Source organism: Xenia sp. Carnegie-2017, unplaced genomic scaffold (assembly GCF_021976095.1).
Source record: "Xenia sp. Carnegie-2017 unplaced genomic scaffold, XeniaSp_v1 HiC_scaffold_25, whole genome shotgun sequence".
Lineage (NCBI taxonomy): Eukaryota > Metazoa > Cnidaria > Anthozoa > Malacalcyonacea > Xeniidae > Xenia > Xenia sp. Carnegie-2017.
This window is the reverse complement of record NW_025813488.1, coordinates 4,210,552-4,236,048: the sequence shown is the minus strand read 5'-3', so window position 1 is coordinate 4,236,048 and position 25,497 is coordinate 4,210,552. Positions and strand designations below refer to the sequence as shown.

The 25,497-nt window shown below is 34.9% G+C and overlaps 7 protein-coding genes across 7 annotated transcripts; 3 read left to right on the top strand and 4 right to left on the bottom strand.

Moving 5' to 3' along the window:
• Nucleotides 1–218: 218 nt before the first annotated feature.
• Nucleotides 219–3,156, bottom strand: LOC124453479. The gene is made up of 4 exons (XM_047004293.1): nt 2,964–3,156; nt 2,272–2,475; nt 1,274–1,392; nt 219–887 (listed from the first exon to the last, which is right to left on the bottom strand). The coding sequence occupies exons 1-4, from the start codon at nt 3,154–3,156 to the stop codon at nt 219–221; spliced, it is 1,185 nt and encodes a 394-aa protein (XP_046860249.1).
• Nucleotides 3,136–4,958, bottom strand: LOC124452748 (protein Hook homolog 1-like). Its single transcript, XM_047003351.1, has 2 exons — nt 4,464–4,958; nt 3,136–4,000 (listed from the first exon to the last, which is right to left on the bottom strand). The coding sequence occupies exons 1-2, from the start codon at nt 4,942–4,944 to the stop codon at nt 3,420–3,422; spliced, it is 1,062 nt and encodes a 353-aa protein (XP_046859307.1). The 5' UTR covers nt 4,945–4,958; the 3' UTR covers nt 3,136–3,419.
• Nucleotides 4,959–5,798: 840 nt separating this feature from the next.
• On the top strand, nt 5,799–9,553 carry LOC124453419. The gene is made up of 5 exons (XM_047004240.1): nt 5,799–5,900; nt 6,311–6,572; nt 6,781–7,234; nt 7,522–8,566; nt 8,939–9,553. The coding sequence occupies exons 2-5, from the start codon at nt 6,324–6,326 to the stop codon at nt 9,291–9,293; spliced, it is 2,103 nt and encodes a 700-aa protein (XP_046860196.1). The 5' UTR covers nt 5,799–5,900; nt 6,311–6,323; the 3' UTR covers nt 9,294–9,553.
• Nucleotides 9,554–12,559: 3,006 nt separating this feature from the next.
• Nucleotides 12,560–15,294, top strand: LOC124453478 (tRNA methyltransferase 10 homolog A-like). Its single transcript, XM_047004292.1, has 8 exons — nt 12,560–12,888; nt 13,043–13,106; nt 13,253–13,312; nt 13,442–13,516; nt 13,582–13,669; nt 13,906–13,965; nt 14,300–14,404; nt 14,656–15,294. The coding sequence occupies exons 1-8, from the start codon at nt 12,647–12,649 to the stop codon at nt 14,760–14,762; spliced, it is 801 nt and encodes a 266-aa protein (XP_046860248.1). The 5' UTR covers nt 12,560–12,646; the 3' UTR covers nt 14,763–15,294.
• Nucleotides 15,259–17,107, bottom strand: LOC124453044 (cytadherence high molecular weight protein 2-like). Its single transcript, XM_047003740.1, has 2 exons — nt 16,529–17,107; nt 15,259–16,091 (listed from the first exon to the last, which is right to left on the bottom strand). The coding sequence occupies exons 1-2, from the start codon at nt 17,007–17,009 to the stop codon at nt 15,490–15,492; spliced, it is 1,083 nt and encodes a 360-aa protein (XP_046859696.1). The 5' UTR covers nt 17,010–17,107; the 3' UTR covers nt 15,259–15,489.
• A 2,634-nt stretch (nt 17,108–19,741) lies between these two features.
• On the bottom strand, nt 19,742–21,399 carry LOC124453049. The gene has a single exon (XM_047003747.1). The coding sequence runs from the start codon at nt 20,997–20,999 to the stop codon at nt 20,379–20,381; it is 621 nt and encodes a 206-aa protein (XP_046859703.1). The 5' UTR covers nt 21,000–21,399; the 3' UTR covers nt 19,742–20,378.
• A 93-nt stretch (nt 21,400–21,492) lies between these two features.
• Nucleotides 21,493–25,251, top strand: LOC124453038. Its single transcript, XM_047003730.1, is given in 6 exon segments — nt 21,493–21,591; nt 22,016–22,277; nt 22,486–22,939; nt 23,227–24,271; nt 24,644–24,813; nt 24,816–25,251. Coding segments are annotated over 5 exon segments (2,100 nt in total). The 5' UTR covers nt 21,493–21,591; nt 22,016–22,028; the 3' UTR covers nt 24,998–25,251.
• The last annotated feature ends 246 nt before the right edge of the window (nt 25,252–25,497 follow it).

Genomic DNA, 25,497 nt, shown 5'->3' with positions numbered 1-25,497 from the left:
ATAAAACCTGGAATTTAACGTATGCAAACTCGAAATGCATAAATTTTGGTACAATTCACCATGTTGTTTTTAATTATCATGTTGATTTTGTAGCTATAGGTCTATTTTTATAAATAAGTGGGAAAAATTCGTTCATTTTACTTTATTTACTGTATGAGAGCAGCTTATATTTCCGGAATTTTTTACGCATCGAAATATTAAACTCAATTTAATGATAATCATACTTTAAGAGGCCAAAATTGACAACGACATCGATCAGTAAATATTTCTCCCCTTGGTTTTCCGTCACATACACATCTTGTGTCACCTTTACCGCACAGATACCGTAGCCTGCGTACGGGCTGACAAATTGAACTAGTTCTATGATTAGGAATGTCGATGATTCGTACTCCTTCCACATAATTGGGTGGTTTACACTGTCGTATTCTGCACATGCGCTGTCCAATTGGCAGCAACGGTCCCGTTCTACAGTTCACCTTACAATGGGCATACTTTGGATCAATAAGATCACCTTTCCGACATGTTTTTGGCTTGCTTGGATTACAGGCGCTTCCATCCCTAATTTCGCAGTTTTTAAGCTGATTTATGGCACGAAGTACTGTATTAGCAAGATCTTTATAAACGCTGATCGTGACGTATCGTCTTAAACATTTGCGAAACTCCACATTACAATGACATGGTCGATGACTCATTATGTTGCCTTGGACATCTTTGGCATTGTTTTTGTTGCATTTTAACTGATTTCGGCAGCACGTATCCACGTAGTTTAATGCGTTCTTTGTAGAATTTGCAATCTTGCCTTTTAAAGTGCAGAAGTTTGTGCTTCGTGATAAATACTTGATGTCTTCAACATCCACACATGCATAACCCTCGTCATGTTTACCACCCTGCAAATATTCGAGTTTCTGATAAGGAGAGGTTTTTCTACTCTGGAGGTTGAACAAGAGAGGGAAATACTGGAAGTTAGTAAACGTAACAAAAAATGTTGTGAAAAATGTTACTGTAGCACAAGATCAAGCTTATTTGAAAATGTTATTGTCAATTCCACGTTTTAATTCAAAACGTGTTCATAAAAACAGGACAATCATGATATATGTATTCCACTGGCATTGTGAAAATTATGCTGTGACTGATGAAGAACGTTATTTCAAGGTATCAACAACTAGATCTTAACTAGTTAACGTTTTACAACGATTTAAGATATTTTTGTGTTTACAGGTGTGTTGAAGCTTTTGGTCATGATCATTGTCATGTTTCATCAACGATTACGAACCTCCATATTCCATGAAGGTAGTTCATCATGTAGTTCAATACATTCCTTATTCTCATCAAGACAGACAGATGGATTTGTCGTACATTGATTTATTCCACGTGAACATTTTTTGTTCGATTCTGGACAATTACAGTACACTTCATTATTTTTTGCTGTGCATATCGCTTGTGGATCTCGACAAACATTTGGTACTGCGCAATAATCCACAAAATATTGACATCTGTAAATGAATAATAAATTTTCATATTGTTCAAGATTATAAATAAAATGGTATTTTTAGTTATAAGTATCTCAAGATTTTAATGCTCATAACATGAAATTTTTGTATTAAAAAAAAAAGTTTTCTAAAAAGAATATACTTTTTTTCAACCAAATATTGTCGTTCTTACTTCTAGAACTATTGAAGATTTTGTACAATAGAGCACACTTTCAAAAATCTTCTTATCGTAATAAAAAAAAAGTGACAGAATTTAACAACTAAAAACTCTGACATGGCTCGGCAACAAGTAGCCCTCGAAATCTAACTCAAACTTGAGCCCACACCTCCCTACAAACCTGTCGTACACCATCCCTGTGTAAATTTGAGTTAATGTGATTATTTGTGATTATTTGTTTCCTACTTTGCATATCTAATTTACTTTACATAATGTACGTGATCAACCAACATAAAAATAAAAAAGGGATAAAACAAAAGTGAACATGATTTTAGGATATGTAATTTAGTATCACAAATTCTCTAATTTACAAATCACAAAAACGTCAACCGTTCTAGAAGTAAGCATGCAAGCATTGATATTAAAAAGAAAGTGCATCACAGTTCTGGAAGATTTTTTATTTATGTTTTGAAAAAAGAATGTCCTTGCGCTATGACAAATGATTTTCTTCTTAATATCAGAACGCTAGAAGCTATCTAGTAATGATGAATTCTGTCATGGAAACCTACCTACAATGACTTCTTTTCAAATTCTTTAGTCCGTCAGGTGCGTCGCACACACAACGGGTACCTTTCTCCCCACAGGTAAAGCTTCCTTTTCTTTTGAGCTCAACGGGCATGCATGTCGGATCACCAATGCCCATGGCCACGACCCGCTTATAGAGATCACGCTTGGACTCAAATTCCGGTTGACAACGCATCTTTGGACTGATTTTGTATGATGATGTCAATGAGTGCCTCAAGTGTGTTGCTGGGCGGAGTTCGCAAGCTGTTGAAAGATATTATAAAATGCATTTATTATGTTTAAATTAGTCTCCAATCTTTTATAGTGTAGTATCTTCATCAGTCTGCATGGAGTGAAATAATGTAGAAACTTCAGTAAGAAGTGACTATTGAAACTTGAGTTCTTATTTACTTCAGTGCAGTGTATTCATCTGAAGTGATTGTTCAAATTTGAGTTGTTGCTTTCTTCAGTTTAGTGTTTTCATCAGAAGTGATCTGATTTTAAAACTTTTCTCCTTATTTTTTCCAGTTAGTAGTGTCTTCCTCGGGAATTCTCTGTAAAGTTCACATTTGTTTTCTCATTTACTCCAGTTCGGTTTCAACTCAAGAATAATTTGATCTTAAAACATTTCTCTTTATTTCTCTAGTCTAGTGTCTTAATCTGAGGTTAAGTACGGAGTTCTTTTCTATTTAGTCCGATCCTGGTGTACTTTAATCTTTTGCAACTTATCGAGATATGAAAAACTTTCTTACCTGCTATGGAAGTTTTTATAAGGTCACCCATACGACATTTCTTTTTGAAAGGATCACAATGCGAGTTTCGAGGTGTAAGGAAGCGGTTGTTGACTGCGAGACATTGCAGTTGTGATGGATTAAGTTTGCAAGATGCGCAGAACACTGTCGCATATAAATGACAGAACGAAGCTAGGTAAAAAAAATTCTTCATTTCACCAGCATTTTTAATTTAATAACGTTAAAGTTGACAATTATTACGTAACAAAATGTACTAATTACGTTCGATTATATCATTGTTGCTATGACAATGCCACATCATTTGTTTATGTTTTTATTTGTAATTTTGCTTATGCTGCTTTTTTTACACCTTGCTAAACGTATTGAACGTTTATCAAATAGATTACAGGTTTGCACTGTTGTTTATAACTATTTGGGGAATTATTCTCGTTCCTCAAAATACCGAGCATTAAGTAATTATGAATACATTTCTACATCAATAAGTTTTAGCATGCCATCTTTATCATGTTCTCGAATTGCTTCCAAATTTTGAGAAAAAACTTTGTAATCTATATCGCTTGAGAAGAAGGCAGCAACTTCTCTCTTGTCTTCTTCACTTGTCAAAAGCTGTCTAGCAATTTCTTCCAAAGGATTCATCAAATTCTCAAGGGAGTGACAGCCAAATTTTGTTTCCAATTCTAAAACCTTACTTCTTCCAGAAATTACTCCTACGATCGAATAAATTTTTTTAAGTTTAGTTGACACGTCAGCACATTTCTTTTGTTCTTGCTCCAATTCTTTCTTCTTTATGTTCAGCTGCTCCAATTGTTGTTGAAGCGAATTTAGTTCGTCTTGAACCTTTGACTGTTGCTTCTCAAGCTCGTCAAGTTTGTTTGTTTTCTTTTTGATCCTTTCTTTGCAAGAATTTATGTTTTCTTCTGCAGAACCCACTCTTCTTTTAGCTTCATTTACTGCATCTTGGAACACAGTCAAACTGAGAGCAATTGCAGTAGAGCCAACAATCAACCCTACGACTGGAATAGCAAATGCTGCCACACCTGAAAGTGATTACGTTTTATTTGTTACAAAAGACAAAAACTGAAGTTTTTATCTTAGATTGAATGTCAGAAAATCATTGAGGATGACATATTACAACAGTTTAAAATGTTCAACAGTTTAAAATACTTGAATTACATCACGTGCATTTTACTTTAGAGTTTCCATACTCCAAACGTGTAAAATGTTTTATATTAAATGATAGCATTTTCTTAAATAATGAAATACTTGTCATCAGAAATGCATCGTGTCTTTTAGTTTTTTAAAACAGTTCTTTTTAGAACTCTTACGTTATTTTGTGCATCCACCATGGCAATTGTTATCTTTAAAACAATTTTTGAAAGCACTTTGTTTTCTAAACTTTAACATAATGCTAGACTAGTCAGCATCAGTTCAACATTGACGTATAACGCTTGTTTTACTGGCACGATCTTTTTTCGCAACATCACTAAAATAAACACTCACCAACTCCAGTTGCTATTGCTTTTTCTCGTTTCTTTTCTTCGAGCTTTTTTTCTGCATTATTTTGGGCTTCATTAGCCTCTGACAAGGACTGATTTGCAACTTGTAGTTCATCTCTGCAACGAGATAAGTCATCTCTTAACGAACTAAGCTTCGCCTTTAGCTGTTCCATTTCAGTTGTCTTTAGGGTTAAATTTTTCCTCGTTCTACCGATAAATGCAACAATTTCTTCGAGGTTCTTCGATACTTTTTCATTTTCATCTTCTAGTGCATTCAATGATTTTTTGAAAGAATTACACATATCAACGACAAGAGGTGGGAGCTGTTTTAACACTTGGCGAGCAGAGTTTTTGTTTGTTATCTTAGCTGCAAACACAATACGAATGATACGATCGAGGTTTTTTATACCGTCAACAAAACTGTGTTTGCCTCGAGACTCTACAAGTGATTCATCATCGAAGTGTTTGGTTGTCAATTGAGACATCTTTACTGTACTGTGACAAGAAACGTTCTGTCTGTAGAAATTCTGTACTATGCTATTTAGATATCACGACGGAATAACTTCGTCACCAATCGACCAATATGTTTTAATTTCTTTTTTTACTTCATGTGAAATAAGAATTTCGTTTTCTTGATATCTCGAATACTAGGAAGATGAAATGTCGAAATTCGTTTTCTTGGTATCTTGAATACGTGAAAGATGAAATGTAAATTTCCGTTTTCTTGGTGATGAAAGGACAGTGTCAGTAATATTTCATCTTAACAGTTCATAAATATTTTCGGGTTTTTTTCGCTTTCAGCCAGCCTGCGAGTCTTGCTATTGCTATGTATATTTCAGAACACTAGCTACAATATGTATTTTTTATCTATTTTTACTATTAGCTATATAGCAGGACTAGTGTCTGAGTGTCGGTCGTATGATCGATGTATTTTCCATTACCTATGTATAGTGTTTCAAAATATTAAGTATAGGTTAGAAAAATTTTTGTATACATCAAGGTGAATGATAAAAAAAACATTCAAAAGTTTCAGTATGACTTTCAATGTTAGTTTGGAAAGTAAAAAGATTAATTTATTAAATTTTCACTACATCAGTGATAGCCATAGTAACTAAAATGGATTCGATTTATATGTCTATAAAATAAGCGTAAATCAAAAGTATCAAGGTCTGAGATATTTTAATCGTTAGTACATGTAAATTTATAACACGAAACAAAAAACATCAATTCTTTTTCACTTTCGAATTTCGACCCTAGGAACTGTTCCCAAATTCTAAACATGTGCATTCTTTGAAGTGAAAGTTATACCAGGAAGTACTTCAATCACAATATTTATGATGTAAAAGTTGAAACTCTAAGAATTTCATTTTCTGTTTATATGCAGGTGTGTTGAGTTCAGATTATAAAAGTGTTGTTACTTACTCAACGAGAAACTCCTAAGGTAAGCTATGATATAATTAATGTCCACGGCTCATATTGATCATACAGTGACTTACGTGCGTCTTTAAATCAAATTCTATTCCTTCAAATGCAGAATAACTGCCATACTTTTACTTCATTTGAATAATTGTAAATTTGTAATGCTTTAGGATTGTTTTTTTTTATATCTTTTTGTTTTAATGTTACGTGAATGTCACTTAAATGTACCGAGCATTTGCTTTGCACGGGAATTGATGCGAGCTAGGATTGCGAGGATTAACATGGCGTCAACTCTGAGTACTTGTAAAAGGACAAAATCTCTTCATCTCTTTCCTTAAAGTTTCTACCTTAATCACAAGTTGTCCTCCATGAGAGAATAGTGGTGATTAATCCATACAATAACATTGAAATATTTTCTTCCGATTTTTACAGAAAAACCGAAAATATGGAAGAGGCAAACAAGGGTTTGGCGAAATTGAACAAAGGCTCAGACAAAAATGAAGAGGCAATGATCAAAACACTCGATCAAGCAAACTGGGACCAATTTATTGCTCCTGCTCCCATGTCAATTGCTCTCTTGGGACAACTCATCCTTATCTCTGCTGAAACAGACTTTTCCCTGCAAGACAAGAGCAAAGAAGTGTCCTTCAAGCATCTCAAATATCCAGATTCTTTTCGGGCGTGTTTAATGCAGGTAATTTTGAGATGTGAAAGTGTAATCCTGTAATATTTTGGGAAGAGGTTTCAAGTGCAGCATTTTACTTAGTTCAGAACAAATTGTGTTGCTCTTAAGCAATAAAATTTATTATAGAAAACAAATGTTCTTATCGACAAACACCTTTTTCACCTCTAGAAGTAAAAACTAAGCGCATTTGTCTATACAAGAATAATTTTGTCTTTAGGTAAGCAATGGTGGTTACAAGGCGTTTAATAAAGCCCACACTAACATGGATCAAATACGTTTATACTCTGGTAACGTCGATGGTCATGTTAAGACAGCCATGAAAATCTTGCTTGGAGGAACTCCTGGTGAGGTGGAGTTAATGTTACCTGATACTCTACATGCCATTGAAAACATCGCTGATGAATGTGTGCAGTTGTCTACTGAGGCTGAAGCTGAGTTTCAGAAAGTTATGGAGTTGATTTGTGAGCTTCTAGAGGCTTGCACAAGAGCTAAGGGACAATACGAAAAAGATTTAAGAGAAACTCAGATAGCGATTGAAGTTCTCAATAAGAACAAAGAAAGTATTGAATCAAGAAAAGAAGAAGCCGAAAAGAAAAAAAATAAAATGATTAAACAAATGCAGAATGCCGAGAAAGATTTCAAGAAAGCCATGGATTCTATGCCTTCAACAGGTGACCCTATATATAATCATCGTATTAACAAAAGCTGGGTAACACAGCTTTAAAACATTGTTCACATATGATAAAGTGTTAATTTACATAAAAGATGGATAAATTTATTTTACTGAACAACAAAAAAGTTCTTTTGCTTCGTTAATATCGCACATAAATTTAAAAATTTCCTTTTGATAGCACTACGCTGCTATTATATTATTATCCTTGTCCAGCTCACTTTAATAGTCAAAAATAATGAATCTTTTAAAAAAACTTGTTTAGTTTGTGTTACAATATACTTCTAGGTGACATGATACAATTGGCTTTTGTTGGTATGGTAACAGATGTTGCCAGAAATCTGTCGAGCTTGGTATCTTTTGGCAGAAATAGTTCATCAACAGGATCATCGAAGCAAAAGGATAAAGGAAACACGAACGCTGCAACAAACTTCGAGAATGAATCAAGCAAATTGAAGATTTTGAAGAAGATGCCAGACATTAATTGTCATATTGAAGCCATCAACAAGTTACTTGTTATGAAAAAGGATAAAGATGGCAACAGGAAATTAGATCTTAAGAAAATTAAAGGTGGTTCTATTCTGGAAAAAATAAGACAAGAACTCGTGCTCAAACAGAAAAATCTGCCAGAAAATGGAGATGCGAAGCTGCGATCTGAAGTTAACGACATCTTGGACAATGGCGTTCAAATCTGTCAGGAGCTTGGTGAATTGGTGTGTATGATGAATATCGACGACGATCAAGTGGAAAATTTGATCGACAGAGCAAAGGAATTGTCCTTTAAGGCTGGAAGTTTAAAAATGGCTTATGATGTTGCTCAAGGAGCCAGCCCAATAGTGAACAACCCACCACACATGGAAAAAGTAGCTCAACAACAAGGAAGTGACGGTGGCGGTGACATGGTCAATTCTGCTGTACAATCGGCAAGATATAAAACAGAAACAGCAAAGGCAGTATTGCACGAATCCCAAGAAAGATACGACAAGTCATGTGAAGAACTTGACCAGCAGATGAAGGAATATGGAAATGTATTAGCAGACCTGGCTAAACAAGATATGAGAAAGATTGATTTCGAAAGCATACGAAAGATTTTGATTCAAGGTATGAAGGCACTTTCTGAGCTGCAAGAGAAATGGGGAAAGCTTGTGCAGTTTTTTCAAATGCTTTCGAATCTTGTAAAATGTTCACTTGAATCTTCTTTGAAAAGTTTTGCCAGCACGACTCGTAATAGAGCTATGCTAGGTGAAAAAGGTGAAATCATGTCCAAGGCAATGAGGGATGTACTTTTTGAGCAAGCATTTGAAGCAAACAAGATTGCTTATGTGGTGAACAGGTATAAGTTTAAAGTTGAGAAGTTTTATACATGTATTTGTTTCATAGCATATGTATAATGGTTTAGCATAATTCTTTGTTACTTAGAACAAATAAAGATAGTCAAAATGTGCTGTACATATATCTGTTTAGGTAGAAAAATATGCTAAAAATCATATTGAGTAAAGTAGCCGGTTAGCCACTAATTTAAGTTACAAGTAGTGTACTTGTCCATATTATTGGGAAGAATGTAAACTAACAGATAATGCAAGAATGTCACGACCAACCTTGCATGTCGTATAAAAATGTGTGTGATGAGTTTGAAAAAGCTGAAAAAGTCTTTAAATTGTACAGCAACTCAAAACCTAAGCTCGTATCATTTTACATTTTTTAGCATTTCTGATGCATACTACAACATATCACAGGCGCATCTGATGCCTCAAGTCACGTGCCTTGGTAGCTTGGTTGCCCTGGACCCGAAAACAGAACGAAGGGAGATGGATTTGAAACGAGAAGAACTTAACGATGGCTGCGAGAAGGCACAAAATGCTATCACAAGAATAGCAAGAGAAAAAAAAAGGGAAATTGATCAGATTTTCGAAAGAAGAATTAAGAAAATCCAAGATGAAGTGGAAGCATTGATGCCTCCATTAGCGGAGGAGAAAATTCTTGAAATAAAAGAGAAGGCGAAGGCAACAGTAGATCTTGGAAAGAACGCAATTGAAGAGGATGTTGATTATTACAGTTAAACTTACAGCTGAACGATTTTTAGTCAAGATCTAATTTGTTAAATTTGTGCAAACTAAGACAACGATATTTTACTTTAATTTAATTTGTGCTCGTGATTATGCAATTATTATACAAGACTTGTCAAATTTTTTCCTCCAAGAGAGAAAATTACAAAATTTTTGGGTTTGCTTCTTTTTTTTTGCTAAAATTAATCAGTTATTTCTACGTCATTAATTGAACTACTACAACTTTGAAATAAAGAAATATACGTCGTGTGTAACATTTTGTCATTTATATATATGTTGCAGCAGAAGATAACATTTTGTTAAATGCACTCTGCCTGTCCAGTTGCGAATTATCAATCTTGTTCTCAACTGTTCTCTACTTTACTCTATAGAAAAAGTTTGAAATAAGTGCAACCGAATGCCAAAGAATAGTACAATGCAGAAAAATTGTCGAAAAAACAACAAGAAATAAATTTTTTTGACGGAATTCCCGTTGCCAAAAGTAAAAACAAACAACGATCGCCAAGAAAATATGCACTATTTCTGGGGGGAGTAGACAAATTTTAGATGTATATTGAATTCATGTACGGTGGCCCACAAGTATCACGGCAAATTAAAAACTCACGGCAAATTAAAAGTGATACTTGTGGGCCACCTTAGTGGCCCACAAGTATCACGGCAAATTAAAAACTCACGGCAAATCAAAAACCCACGGCAAATTAAAAACTCACGGCAAATTAAAAACTCGCGGCAAATTAAAACTCACGGCAAATTAAAACTCACGGCAAATTAAAAACTCACGGCAAATTAAAAACTCACGGCAAATTAAAAACTGGCGGCAAATTAAAAACTCGCGCAAATTAAAAACTCGCGGCAAAGTGGGTTGAAACCAGTGAACTCCATATATATATATCTGGAATGATAACTACAATACATTTTATAGATATAAAATTGAAGCCAAAGTCCTAGTCTCTTGCGCGGTTTGTACGTCAGTTCCAGTCCTTCAAAGTCGAATATTCACGCAGTTTGTACGTCAGTTTCATTCCCCTGAGTGCCAAACATACACGGCCAATATAAATTTGAATACAAACTGCAAAAGCATAAACATATAAACAACATCACGACAAACAACACACTAGGCCAACTCTTCGCAAAAGGTTATTTTTTACAGCTAAAACTTTACTACAGTGAGTTCGTTGTAACTTACAACTTGTAACGAGGAAAAGCCAACTGAAAATTACACTTTATGCTAAAAAATACAATAAGAAAATATGACGAGGAAATATTCAAGCATAAATTTTCTTTCGTCGGAAGGTAAATTTTCAAACGGTGTCAGACAGTGCTTGTCTTTTTTTGTCGTTTCAATGGATTTAAAGATCTGTTTTTCCGAAGAAAAAAGAAACTTGAATATCCAGGTTCATAAAAAATGTTGAGTCTATAACTCGCATTTTACTTTTTACAGAGCGATTATATCTTTCATCGATTTTGATAGTGCTTGAAATACTAAATGGTTGTCATCTCGATATCAGTAATTGAATATCCTTAAAGACTTTGATATGTTTTAAAGGAAAACCGCAGCGTAAAAGCAGATCGACTAAGTTCACCTCACCCTGCTTCTCGATTTATCACTTTGATTCACTTTCCGTGAACCTTTTCATTCCAAAAATTTCGTTATTTTTACGCTCTGATCAAGATCCGAACTCTACCATTACCAAGGGACAAATGATTTAAAAAAATTAAAATGAACACGCGAGAGACTAGAGCCTGACGTGTGATGACGACAAATATTTTTTTGGCTTCAATTTTTGGCTTCGGTTATCATTCCAGTTATTCAAATGTCGAGTTCACTGGTTGAAACACGTGGTAATGACGAGTAGTATTAATTCACAATGGCGGGCGCCCAAGAGGAAGAAAATTTAATCAAAGAATACTTTAGTAAAGGCTTCAAGTACGACGAAATTATCGAGTTATTGAGCAAAAACCACTCAGTAAAAATGAGCATCTCAACTCTTAAAAGACGTATAAAACGGTACGGCCTTCAAAGGAAAAATGTCGATTATGAAATCAATGTTGTTAGAGAGAAAATACGAAATAATAATCATTGCATATAACATTAAAATAGATACAACAAATATCGTTTAAGAAGAAATCCCACACGAATCCACATGGAAATAACGACAACTCTAAGTTTCAACTAGAAAGTTACCCTCCTCGAAGTGGAAACATATAACAATTTTGCATTTGCCCGGTTCACCACATTGTCGAAAATTTGCCGCGAGTTTTTAATTTGCCGTGAGTTTTTAATTTGCCGTGAGTTTTTAATTTGCCGCGAGTTTTTAATTTGCCGTGAGTTTTTAATTTGCCGTGAGTTTTAATTTGCCGCGAGTTTTAATTTGCCGTGAGTTTTAATTTGCCGTGAGTTTTAATTTGCCGTGAGTTTTAATTTGCCGTGAGTTTTAATTTGCCGCGAGTTTTAATTTGCCGTGAGTTTTAATTTGCCGTGAGTTTTAATTTGCCGTGAGTTTTAATTTGCCGCGAGTTTTAATTTGCCGTGAGTTTTAATTTGCCGCGAGTTTTAATTTGCCGTGAGTTTTAATTTGCCGTGAGTTTTAATTTGCCGTGAGTTTTAATTTGCCGTGAGTTTTAATTTGCCGTGAGTTTTTAATTTGCCGTGAGTTTTTAATTTGCCGTGAGTTTTTAATTTGCCGTGAGTTTTTAATTTGCCGTGAGTTTTAATTTGCCGTGAGTTTTAATTTGCCGCGAGTTTTAATTTGCCGTGAGTTTTAATTTGCCGTGAGTTTTAATTTGCCGTGAGTTTTTAATTTGCCGCGAGTTTTTAATTTGCCGTGAGTTTTTAATTTGCCGTGAGTTTTAATTTGCCGTGAGTTTTCAATTTGCCGCGAGTTTTCAATTTGCCGTGAGTTTTTAATTTGCCGTGAGTTTTTAATTTGCCGTGATACTTGTGGGCCACTACGGTGGCCCAAAAGTATCACTTTTAATTTGCCGTGAGTTTTTAATTTGCCGTGAGTTTTTAATTTGCCGCGAGTTTCAATTTGCCGTGAGTTTTAATTTGCCGCGAGTTTTAATTTGCCGCGAGTTTTTAATTTGCCGTGAGTTTTAATTTGCCGTGAGTTTTTAATTTGCCGCGAGTTTTTAATTTGCCGTGATACTTGTGGGCCACCGTATTCATGCAATCACGGGGCATTCTTAATGGTGTTATCATTCCAGTATATTTATAATTTAATGGTCCAGCTAGTAGGCCGGGCTTCTGTCTATTCACGACATTGTTAACATGGCGGTCAATTTGAAATTTGTAATACATTACTTCTGCAAATCTTCTCTCACTTTAGTAAAAGTATAGACTGACGATGACCGATTCAACCACAAACAACGATATTGAGACGTCTTCTACTTCAAAGATTGGAGCAGAATGTTCAAGTAATCTTGAAAAAACTCAAGTAATACTTGTTCATCTAATGATGTACCTCAATGAAAAATCGTTCGCAAATAATCAACTGGGAAAGATGTATTCCGATGGAAAATTGTCGAAAAGAAAGTTGAAACGGTTGAAGAATCATCAGAAATGGGTTGAAAGAAAACAGGAAAAAAAGTTGGTGTAGTTATTGTGGTATATAGTATGTGTATGTCCATTATGCAAGTTCATGAAAATGTGTATTTATCCATTATACCCATATCAATGGGGTCCATATTTTACCAATATTTGTACATGAGGTCAGTATTCATTGTTATCATGAACTGTAAAGGTTGCTCAAGAAAGAAAAAATAAGAAAACAAAAGCAGAAGGCTTACCTGTACCTAAGTCAAGATGTGAGTCTTAATGCCATTATTATAGTTTGGTAATACAGAAACTATATGAAGTTTCTGAATTTTAGGGATTGATGTGTCCGGGGTCATGAATCCGGGATCATGGGTCCGGGGTCATGAATCCGGGATCATGGGTATTTATGTTAAAGCTGTTGAAACAAGTGAAAACGTGTTATGCTGTAAATAGAAAGTGTTCGAGGCCAATACAGGTGAAATGTGATATTTTAATTGCAGGACCAGCTTTTCAACCCTTTGAGAAAAAAATTTCATCATTTTTCAAATAGCATTCATTTTGGCTGATCTTTATCTTCAAAACGCACAATCATCGATTGTTTTAGTTTTATTTGACGGGATTTGAAGGAAATATTCAATTGTTGACGGAAGGAACATATCAAGAATACAAAAGTTGGGATGTAAGATAACATTTATAACGATAAATTCATAAAAAAGAATGCCCTATGAAAATTATTTAATTTAGATTCACATCAAAAAAGAATCATACATAGATGTATTTCACAAGAAAAATATAGTTTATCTCACGTCAGACTCAGAAAATATATTAGAAGGTAACTGTGTACTGTTAAAATGTATTTAGTAGCTTTAAATAATTATTCTTATTACGGTCTAAAATTTATACGTTTATGTTTAGTTGACCAAAATTCCTAGTAAAATAGCCAACTTTGGATAATTATTGTGATGACTCATCTTAAATGCAATTGTGTAATTTTGAGTGTTTGCTTCACAAAAAAGGATCATAATTTGTTACAGCAACTGCAATTTATTGTATTAATGCAACATTTAGATATTGACCCATCCAAAGCGTACATAATTGGAGGTCTTGTTGATCATAACCACCATAAGGTATGACAAAGAAATAGAAAACTTTGGTAATGAACACGAACATGCAGTGATAACTAACAAATAATGAAAATTACTTTGATTTTAATCGCATGATTATGATCACGTGCTCTATATTATCACAATTACGTTTTAATGATCATAATCATGTGTCCGTAATCATAATCACGTGCTCCGTCAGCTTAAGCACGTATCTCTGTTCTTTGTTAGAATGAATGAACGTTTTGTTTCATCTTGCCTTTCTTGACCAAAGATGCTTGCACAAATGCATCAGTTGTAACAAATAGTGACATCAATATTTCCATTGTTGTGTTAGACTAACTGATGCAATTTCTTTAGGGGCTTTCACAAACTTGCTGTTGAAAAGAAAGTAGCGCATGCGCAATTGCCAATTAAAAACTTCGTGAAGATACAATCAAGAACCGTACTGACGGTAAATCACGGTTAGTGAATGATCGTCTCTGTTCAATGTTCACACGTTAACTAGGAATAGAGTCTTTTTTACCGGGGGGTGCATACATCTGTGCTGCAAACGGTTATCATATATGAATATTGTGGATGTTAGCAACTCTGAAATGTCCACTTATGTGTTCAGCCTGTCAAGTTAAATTTTTACTAAGATACGAATGGCAGAAAAGTAAAAGGGTTTAATACTCTACATGTATACATTATTGTTTAAACTTTTTTTGTGCAGTTTTTGAAATAGTCCTGAAATATTTGGAGTTGAAAGACTGGCAGAAAGCTTTTTATGACGTCATACCAAAACGAAAAGGGGTATCTCTGGTGGATAATAATGGATAAACATGAATAAAAGCTGACGATAACAATGATTGTTTTGTGTGATGATTTTAAAGGTTTGTGCAATAAAATATGTGAAATATGACATATTGCTATTGGTTTAGTGAGCCAGATACGTAGGTATAAATCAAATGACATTTATTTGCTACGTTTTGATTGTTTTGAAAAACATTTGATATTTAAACACAAAACGTCATGCACTACCTGTGATGTGATCTCTGGTTTTATTTTTCATTGGACTAATCTAGTGTTTAAACTTGAGTCCTTTTATATATACATAGTTCAGTCTAATGTTTTCATCAGGAGTGATCTTATGATCAAAGTTTTGTCCATGTATGTATCATATGCTGTGGGCAGTTAAAAACGGCTTTTGATATAAAATAATCTAGTATTGACTAAATAACAAACTATACGAGTTGCGACTACTTACTAAATGGTAATGTGAAATTTATTGAGAAGAGTTCATGGTTGGACTGGTAATAAGAGATTGAAAACACAATTTGATGAATAAATGTTTCATTAATGTTATATCAAATTGATGGAGAGTGGATAAATATTTACATTATTGCCACATCATTTGTTTATGTTTTTATTTGTAATTGCTTATGCTTCTTTTTTTACACCTGGTTAAACGTGTTGAACATTTATCAAATAGATTACAGGTTTGCACTGCTGTTTATAACTATTTGGGGAAATATTCTCGTTCTTCCAAATACCGAGCATTAAGTAATTATGAATACATTTCTACATCAATAAGTTTTGGCATGTTCTCTTTCTTTATCATGGCACTATCTTTATCATGTTCTTGAATTGCTTCCAAATTTTGAGAAAAAACTTTGTAATCTATATCGCTTGAGAAGAAGGCAGCAACTTCTCTCTTGTCTTCTTTACTTTTCAAAAGCTGTCTAGCAATTTCTTTCAAAGGATTCATCAAATTCTCAAGGGAGTGACAGCCAAATTTAGTTTCCAATTCTAAAACCTTACTTCTTCCAGAAATTACTCCTACGATCAAATAAATTTTTTTAAGTTTAGTTGAAACTTTCGCACATTTCTTTTGTTCTTGCTCCAATTCTTTCTTCTTTATGTTAAGCTGCTCCAATTGTTGTTGAAGCGAATTTAGTTCGTCTTGAACCTTTGACTGTTGCTTCTCAAGCTTGTCAAGTTTGTTTGTTTTCTCTGTGATCCTTTTTTTGCAAGAATTTATGTTTTCTTCAGCAGAACCCACTCTTCTTTTAGCTTCATTTACTGCATCTTGGAACACAGTCAAACTGAGAGCAATTACAGTAGGGCCAACAATCCACCCAATGACTGGAATAGCCATCACTGCCACACCTGAAAGTGATTATGTTTTATTAGTTACAAAAGACAAAAACTGAAGTTTTTATCTTAGATTGAATGTCAGCAAATCATTGAGGATGACATATTATAACAGTTTAAAATGTTCAACAGTTTAAAATACTTGAATTACACCACGTGCATTTTACTTTAGGGTTTCCATACTCCAAATGATAGCATTTTCTTAAATAGTGAAATACTTGTCGTCAGAAATGCATGGTGTCTTTTAGTTTTTAAAACAGTTCTTTTTAGAACTCTTACGTTATTTTGCGCATCCGCCATGGCAATTGCTATCTTTAAAACAATTTTTGAAAGTACTTTGTTTTCTCAACTTAAACATAATGCTAGACTAGTCAGCATCAGTTCAACATTGACGTAAAACGCTTGTTTTACTGGCACGATCTTTTTTGCAACATTACTAAAATAAAACTCACCAACTCCAGTTGCTATTGCTTTTTCTTGTTTTTTTTCTTCGAGCTTTTTTTCTGCATTATTTTGGGCTTCATTAGCCTCTGACAAGGACTGATTGACAACTTGTAGTTCATATATGCAACGAGATAAGTCATATCTTAACGAAGTAAGCTTCGCCTTAAGCTGTTTCATTTCAGTTGTCTTTAGGGTTAAATTTTTCCTCGTTCTACCAATAAATGCAACAATTTCTTCGAGGTTCTTCGATACTTTTTCATTTTCATCTTCTAGTGCATTCAATGATTTTTTGAAAGAGTTACACATATCAACGACAAGAGGTGGGAGCTGTTTTAACACTTGGCGAGCAGAGTTCTTGTTTGTTATCTTAACTGCAAACACAATACGAATGATACGATCGAGGTTTTTTATACCATCAACAAAACTGTGTTTGCCTCGAAACTCTAGAAGTGATTCATTATCGCAGTGTTTGGTTGTCAATTGAGACATCTTCACTGTACTGTGACAAGAAACGTTCTGTCTGTAGAAACTCTGTACTATGCTATTTTGGTATCACGACGGAATAACTTCGTCACCAATCGACAAATATCATAGAATAGAGAATATATAGAAGGGCAACTCGCAGGTGGAACGCGTGGCATATTTTCTGTGCGCATGCGTTAGGTCCGCCATTACTCTGGCCAGTAACTTGACGCTGGCGTACTATAAAATAATATTGGAAAAGTGCGATTTTGGGATAATAATATAGCATAGCCAAGATTGCTGTAGGCATACACGCTGCCATCACTTTGCAGCCCACTATCACCAATATCAACCAGTGTGAATTTATAATTTGCATCACTAACTCCCAACAAAACAATGCTATGAGTCTTTTTGTAATTAAAAAAACTCGATGCCTGTCCACCAGGAGCAAACATCTGCACATGCTTTCCATCAATTGCTCCCAGCATATTAGGAAAGTTCCATCGATCTTCAAAATCTTTAGATACTTTTTTCCAGTCACTTTCAGTGCAAGGTGTTTTCTGTTAGGAATGACGATACATTATATGTATATTAAACTAAGTATGAGATATCTCATCATAGTACTAGTCACATGATCTGGTAAGCACTTCTTATTGTATGCTAATAGACATATGCCTTATTAATTTTTAATGAAAATGCGCGCTGTGCATTCTGGTCTTAGTAGTCACGCTACTACGGTAAACATCAACATGACCACTGCGGATAGTGAGTGTGGAGCTGTTCTTTGTCGTCTTTCAGAGGTAACTCAAACGAATGAAAACCCTAGTTCTTTTCAGAACTCTTGCACGGGTATTCAGGAGTTTGTTACATCTGAAGCTTATGGCAAGGAAATCCCAGAAACGTCGACGAAGGCGAAGATAGTTGGTGTAAATTGAATACCGTTGCAAGTCCAGATGAAGAACTCGACATTTGGTCGCTTAGATTGGACAAAGTCTTTGGCTAATCTTCCATCTTTTACGCACGAGAAGCTTGAGCATAAGCTAGTTAAAAGTAGAAGAGGAAAATCCGATAATTATGCGCCTAACGCTTTTAGAAATATGAAGAAAGGTTACGGTCTCTGGCGAGAAGGATATGTAAAGAATACAATGGTAAAAGCAAATGTTCCTACTTCAAATGGGGAGGTTGTATTTGTTGTAAATGTAGAGTTTTTATTAAGTGCCCTTTTATCTAAATGTCATCTATATATATACATTATAAGCGGAAGTAATATTCAACAGGAAGTGACGTCTACACATCTTTCCTTTTTAATATAAAGAATAACTAATTAATAATAAATATTTATACCTATAACTATACAAAAAATATCTTTCAAAAGTTTTCTAAGTTCAATCTATTTGGGGTTTAATAATTCTTCCCGAACGGGTTCAATTACCTTCATTCCTGTTCATTGTCCAAACTACTTGAAGATTCGCTCACTTCGCTCACTGAAACTCAGCTTTCTTTCCTCAACTCACTGTTTTCCCTCAGATTTTCAGGATCAGGGATAAGATGTTTTCTATTTCTTCTTAAAACAGACTGCTCTGTCCTGACTATATATGATCTTGGTTTATCGGTTTTTCCCACAACCACAGCTGGTGATTTTATATCTTTTACCCAAACCTTTTCATCAGGACTCAAGTCTGGAAGGACTGAAGCTCTGTGAAGACAATTAAAGTTTTCTGCTTGACGTAGTTTGTAACTTTGTAACATCAGCGCCCGTATCAATCTCAAATTTCACTGTAGACTTTCCTAATAATAAGTCGATTGCCCATTTTCGCTCATTTTCTATATCGTTAATTGTCCCAAGAAAAAAATCTCCTGGGGAATCCGTGCTTTTGTCATCAACTGATTGAATTTTTGCGCTTGAGTTACTTCTGCATACCGCTGCAAAATGCCCTTGTTTATTACACTTTAAACAAGTTTTATTGTTCGCTGGACAATCCTCTCTTTTGTGAATTGTTGATCTTCCACATCGAGAACATTGACGGTTTTTCTTTCTCGAATGTTGATCGGGACTCCTATTCTGATTCCATTTTAACTTCGATTTTTGTGTCGTATCATTACCTTTTCGTTGATTTGTTCTTACGCGACCAATCAGCCCATTTTCGCTGTCTCCTTTTAGAATATCGTGATGGTGCTTGACAAGCTCCGATGATTTCACCTCCCTAATAGCTTTCTCCAATGTTAATTTATCATCTTGCATTAGCCTTTGTGAAAGGTTTGCATTTTGTATACCGACGACAATTCTGTCTCATATCAACTCGTCTTTCAGTGTTCCAAATTGGCAAGTTTCCGCCAGTTTGTACAAATCTTCCACAAAGTCGATGACTGATTCTTTTTCACCCTTTATTCCTTTATTGAACCGAGCACGCTCGAAAATTGTGTTCGATCGACCAACAAAGTGCGATGCAAATTGTTCTACAACATTTCCGTACACCATATCTCTTTCGCTTATTTGAAAGCTTTTTAAAAGATCATTGGTATTGCCTACCATAGCATATACCAAAGTATTGATTTGTACTTTATCATCTTTTTCGTCTAAGCCAGATGCGATGCGATAACATTCGAATCGTTCAATCCATCGCTTCCAATCTTCGGGCTTTTTTGATTCTAATTTTTCTGGCAATGGAATTTGTGTTTGAAATGCCATTTCTTATTTATCTCCACGTCTCTTGTCCACTGGTCTTTACCATTTTAGACAGAATCCTATCACTGCCACCATGTAGAGTTTTTATTAAGTGCCCTTTTATCTAAATGTCATCTATATATATACATTATAAGCGGAGTAATATTCAACAGGAAGTGACGTCTACACAGTAAAGGCGCGTGTTGGTGCATCTATGAAAAGTGTGAGCTACTCTGTATTTGTTCATTTAAATCAGAGAACTGCTGAAGTGGAGTATAGTATTTGTAACTGTAAAGCAGGACAAGGTAGACTACATCCAAGCCATGGCCATTTCGGGCTAATAACCAGGCCACAATGGCTTAAGTGTGTATTTTCTTCCAGTAAAGATTTAGCTTTGTATTTTTCAAGAGCAATCTTCTCATTATCTATACCCCACTTTAGTGGTTGAGGTATATTTTTAAACAATTTGTTAGATTTGGTGATTGTTTTAAGCACAGATGTAGGGTGTATAGTTTTTCTTCGATTTATAACTTTACCAAAAATAGAAGCAGTTAGTCTTTTGCACCTTTCATCATACCAAGAAGGACTTTTACGTTGTTCGATTGTATTCATGCATATTTCTTTGGCTTGGATAACTGTGACAAAAACTGTTTTCAAGATTACATCCAATTGTTGTTTAGAATAGCCCAAAGAAGGACTATAATCTGTAGCCACATTCTTAAAAACCTTGTTTATAATACACGAAGATGGATCTTCAGGCAAAGACTCCACACCAGCTTTCTCCTCTTTATCATTCGATTGCAAGAAGTCTCAAAAGTATTACAAGGCTGATATTCATTTGATTTAAATGCTTCGCATAACAATGATGCCCTATTAACTTTTTGAAAGGCATCTGCCATTATTTTGATGTCTTCTTTGGTAAGTTCTTGTGCATATGGTGGGGTCGAGCAGTAGTTCTCTCTAACACCTCTTACAGAATGTTGTTTATTGGTTTTATTTACATCAGCCTTTTCAAAAAGCAAGTGTACAAATTTTACAGCTTTCTCAAGAGTTTTAGAATTGCCAGATGGTACATTCCATTTTTGAGGTAGCTGAGTACACGTAAGTTCGGCAGGAACAGCAGAAAGCTTAAGATTCACAAAGTCTAACACTGTGTAAAGTAACGCTGCGACATGTTTGCAGCATCCACCTTGTCCTGCTTTACAGTTACAAATACTATACTCCACTGCAGCAGTTCTCTGATTTAAATGAACAAATACAGAGTAGCTCACACTTTTCATAGATGCACCAACACGCGCCTTTACAACAAATACAACCTCCCCATTTGAAGTAGGAACATTTGCTTTTACCATTGTATTCTTTACATATCCTTCTCACCAGAGACCGTAACCTTTCTTCATATTTCTAAAAGCGTTAGGCGCATAATTATCGGATTTTCCTCTTCTACTTTTAACTAGCTTATGCTCAAGCTTCTCGTGCGTAAAAGATGGAAGATTAGCCAAAGACTTTGTCCAATCTAAGCGACCAAATGTCGAGAGTTCTTCATCTGGACTTGCAACGGTATTCGAATTTACACCAACTATCTTCGCCTTCGTCGACGTTTCTGGGATTTCCTTGCCATAAGCTTCAGATGTAACAAACTCCTGAATACCCGTGCAAGAGTTCTGAAAAGAACTAGGGTTTTCATTCGTTTGAGTTACCTCTGAAAGACGACAAAGAACAGCTCCACACTCACTATCCGCAGTGGCCATGTTGATGTTTACCGTAGTAGCGTGACTACTAAGACCAGAATGCACAGCGCGCATTTTCATTAAAAATTAATAAGGCATATGTCTATTTTTATCTTCTGTTCTGCTCGATAACGCATGGTTTAGGACGACGCTCAATTTAAATTATTAAATATATATTGTTTTGTTTCTGCTTACTCAACGAGAAACTCCTTAGGTAAGCTATCATATAAGCTATGATATAATTAATGTCCACGGCTCATATTGGTCATCCATTGACTTACGTGCGTCTTTAAATCAAATTCTATTCCTTCAAATGCAAAAATACTGCCATACTTTTACTTCGTTTGAATAATTGTAAATTTGTGATGCTTTAGGATTGTTTCTTTTTTTATACCTTTTTGTTTTAATTTTACGTGAATGTCACTTAAATGTACCGAGCATTTGCTTTGCAAGGGAATTGATGCGAGCTAGGATTGCGACTATTAACATGGCGTCAACTCTGAATACTTGTAAAGGACAAAATCTCTTCATCTCTTTCCTTTAAAGTTTCTACCTTAATCACAAGTTGTCCTCCATGAGAGAATAGCGGTGATTAATCCATACAATAGCATTGAAATATTTTCTTCCGATTTTTACAGAAAAACTGAAAATATGGAAGAGGCAAACAAGGGTTTGGCGAAATTGAACAAAGGTTCAGACAAAAAGGAAGAGGCAATGATCAAAACACTCGATCAAGCAAACTGGGACCAATTTATTGCTCCGGCTCCCATGTCAATTGCTCTCTTGGGACACCTCATCCTTATCTCTGCTGAAACAGACTTTTCCCTGCAAGACAAGAGCAAAGAAGTGTCATTCAAGCATCTCAAATATCCAGATTCTTTTCGGGCATGTTTAATGCAGGTAAATTTGAGATGTGAAAGTGTAATTCTGTAATATTTTGGGAAGAGGTTTCAAGTGCAGCATTTTCCTTAGTTCAGAACAAATTGTGTTGCTCCTAAGCAATAAAATTTATTATAGAAAACAAATGTTCTTATCGACAAACACCTTTTTCACCTCTATAAGTAAAAACTAAGCGCATTTGTCTATACAAGAATAATTTTGTCTTTAGGTAAGCAATGGTGGTTACAAGGCGTTTAATAAAGCCCACACTAACATGGATCAAATACGTTTATACTCTGGTAACGTCGATGGTCATGTTAAGACAGCCATGAAAATATTGCTTGGAGGAACATCTGGTGAGGTGGAGTTAATGTTACCTGATACTCTACATGCCATTGAAAACATCGCTGATGAATGTGTGCAGTTGTCTACTGAGGCTGAAGCTGAGTTCCAGAGAGTTATGGAGTTGATTTGTGAGCTTCTAGAGGCTTGCACAAGAGCTAAGGGACAATACGAAAAAGATTTTAGACAAATTCAGATAGCGATTGAAGTTCTCAATAAGAACAAAGAAAGTATTGAATCAAGAAAAGAAGAAGCAGAAAAGAAAAAAAATAAAATGGTTAAACAAATGCAGAATGCCGAGAGAGATTACAAGGAAGCCATGGATTCTATGCCTTCAACAGGTGACCCTATATATAATCATCGTATTAACAAAAGCTGGGTAACACAGCTTTAAAACATTGTTCACATATGATAAAGTGTTAATTTACATAAAAGATGGATAAATTTATTTTACTGAACAACAAAAAAGTTCTTTTGCTTCGTTAATATCGCACATAAATTTAAAAATTTCCTTTTGATAGCACTACGCTGCTATTATATTATTATCCTTGTCCAGCTCACTTTAATAGTCAAAAATAATGAATCTTTTAAAAAAACTTGTTTAGTTTGTGTTACAATATACTTCTAGGTGACATGATACAATTGGCTTTTGTTGGTATGGTAACAGATGTTGCCAGAAATCTGTCGAGCTTGGTATCTTTTGGCAGAAATAGTTCATCAACAGGATCATCGAAGCAAAAGGATAAAGGAAACAAGAACGCTTCAACAAACTTCGAGAATGAATCAAGCAAATTGAAGATTTTGAAGAAGATGCCAGAGATTAATTGTCATATCGAAGCCATCAACAAGTTACTTGTTATGAAAAAGGATAAAGATGGCAACAGGAAATTAGATCTTAAGAAAATTAAAGGTGGTTCTATTCTGGAAAAAATAAGACAAGAACTTTTGCTCAAACAGAAAAATCTGCCAGAAAATGGAGATGCGAAGCTGCGATCTGAAGTTAATGACATCTTGGACAATGGCGTTCAAATCTGTCAGGAGCTTGGTGAATTGGTGCGTATGATGAATATCGACGACGATCAAGTGGAAAATTTGATTGACAGAGCAAAGGAATTGTCCTTTAAGGCTGGAAGTTTAAAAATGGCTTATGATGTTGCTCAAGGAGCCAGCCCAATAGTGAACAACCCACCACACATGGAAAAAGTAGCTCAACAACAAGGAAGTGACGGTGGCGGTGACATGGTCAATTCCGCTGTACAATCGGCAAGATATAAAACAGAAACAGCAAAGGCAGTATTGCACGCATCCCAAGATAGATACGACAAGTCATGTGAAGAACTTGACCAGCAGATGAAGGAATATGGAAATGTATTAGCAGACCTGGCTAAACAAGATATGAGAAAGATTGATTTCGAAAGCATACGAAAGATTTTGATTCAAGGTATGAAGGCACTTTCTGAGCTGCAAGAGAAATGGGGAAAGCTTGTGCAGTTTTTTCAAATGCTTTCAAATCTTGTAAAATGTTCACTTGAATCTTCTTTGAAAAGTTTTGCCAGCACGACTCGTAATAGAGCTATGCTAGGTGAAAAAGGTGAAATCATGTCCAAGGCAATGAGGGATGTACTTTTTGAGCAAGCATTTGAAGCAAACAAGATTGCTTATGTGGTGAACAGGTATAAGTTTAAAGTTGAGAAGTTTTATACATGTATTTGTTTCATAGCATATGTATAATGGTTTAGCATAATTCTTTGTTACTTAGAACAAATAAAGATAGTCAAAATGTGCTGTACATATATCTGTTTAGGTAGAAAAATATGCTAAAAATCATATTGAGTAAAGTAGCCGGTTAGCCACTAATTTAAGTTACAAGTAATGTACTTGTCCATATTATTGGGAAGAATGTAAACTAACAGATAATGCAAGAATGTCACGACCAACCTTGCATGTCGTATAAAAATGTGTCTGATGAGTTTGAAAAAGCTGAAAAAGTCTTTAAATTGTACAGCAACTCAAAACCTACGCTCGTATCATTTTACATTTTTTAGCATTTCTGATGCATACTACAACATATCACAGGCGCATCTGATGCCTCAAGTCACGTGCCTTGGTAGCTTGGTTGCCCTGGACCCGAAAACAGAACGAAGGGAGATGGATTTGAAACGAGAAGAACTTAACGATGGCTGCGAGAAGGCACAAAATGCTATCACAAGAATAGCAAGAGAAAAAAAAGGGAAATTGATCAGATTTTCGAAAGAAGAATTAAGAAAATCCAAGATGAAGTGGAAGCATTGATGCCTCCATTAGCGGAGGAGAAAATTCTTGAAATAAAAGAGAAGGCGAAAGAAACAGTAGATCTTGGAAAGAACGCAATTGAAGAGGATGTTGATTATTACAGTTAAACTTACAGCTGAACGATTTTTAGTCAAGATCTAATTTGTTAAATTTGTGCAAACTAAGACAACGATATTTTACTTTAATTTAATTTGTGCTCATGATTATGCAATTATTATACAAGACTTGTCATATTTTTTCCTCCAAGAGAGAAAATTACAAAATTTTTGGGTTTGCTTCTTTTTTTTTGCTAAAATTAATCAGTTATTTCTACGTCATGAATTGAACTACTACAACTTTGAAATAAAGAAATATATAATTACGTCGTGTGTAACATTTTGTCATTTATATATATGTTGCAGCAGAAGATAACATTTTGTTAAATGCACTCTGCCTGTCCAGTTGCGAATTATCAATCTTGTTCTCAACTGTTCTCTACTTTACTCTATAGAAAAAGTTTGAAATAAGTGCAACCGAATGCCAAAGAATAGTACAATGCAGAAAAATTGTCGAAAAAACAACAAGAAATAAATTTTTTTGACGGAATTCCCGTTGCCAAAAGTAAAAA

Coding starts and splice junctions, on each gene's coding strand:
- LOC124452748 (XM_047003351.1), bottom strand. CDS start 4,944: ATGTCTCAATTGACAACCAAACACTTCGATGATGAATCACTTGTAGAG. Junction 4,001..4,463: donor AGCAATAGCAACTGGAGTTG/GTGAGTGTTTAT, acceptor AATCACTTTCAG/GTGTGGCAGCATTTGCTATT.
- LOC124453419 (XM_047004240.1), top strand. CDS start 6,324: ATGGAAGAGGCAAACAAGGGTTTGGCGAAATTGAACAAAGGCTCAGAC. Junction 6,573..6,780: donor TTCGGGCGTGTTTAATGCAG/GTAATTTTGAGA, acceptor TTTTGTCTTTAG/GTAAGCAATGGTGGTTACAA. Junction 7,235..7,521: donor GGATTCTATGCCTTCAACAG/GTGACCCTATAT, acceptor ATATACTTCTAG/GTGACATGATACAATTGGCT.
- LOC124453479 (XM_047004293.1), bottom strand. CDS start 3,156: ATGAAGAATTTTTTTTACCTAGCTTCGTTCTGTCATTTATATGCGACA. Junction 1,393..2,271: donor CTGTGGGGAGAAAGGTACCC/GTTGTGTGTGCG, acceptor GTAATTGTCCAG/AATCGAACAAAAAATGTTCA. Junction 888..1,273: donor TACCTTCATGGAATATGGAG/GTTCGTAATCGT, acceptor GAATATTTGCAG/GGTGGTAAACATGACGAGGG.
- LOC124453049 (XM_047003747.1), bottom strand. CDS start 20,999: ATGGTAAAAGCAAATGTTCCTACTTCAAATGGGGAGGTTGTATTTGTT.
- LOC124453478 (XM_047004292.1), top strand. CDS start 12,647: ATGACCGATTCAACCACAAACAACGATATTGAGACGTCTTCTACTTCA. Junction 12,889..13,042: donor GAAAGAAAACAGGAAAAAAA/GTTGGTGTAGTT, acceptor TGAACTGTAAAG/GTTGCTCAAGAAAGAAAAAA. Junction 13,966..14,299: donor TGATCATAACCACCATAAGG/TATGACAAAGAA, acceptor GCAATTTCTTTA/GGGGCTTTCACAAACTTGCT.
- LOC124453044 (XM_047003740.1), bottom strand. CDS start 17,009: ATGTCTCAATTGACAACCAAACACTGCGATAATGAATCACTTCTAGAG. Junction 16,092..16,528: donor AGCAATAGCAACTGGAGTTG/GTGAGTTTTATT, acceptor AATCACTTTCAG/GTGTGGCAGTGATGGCTATT.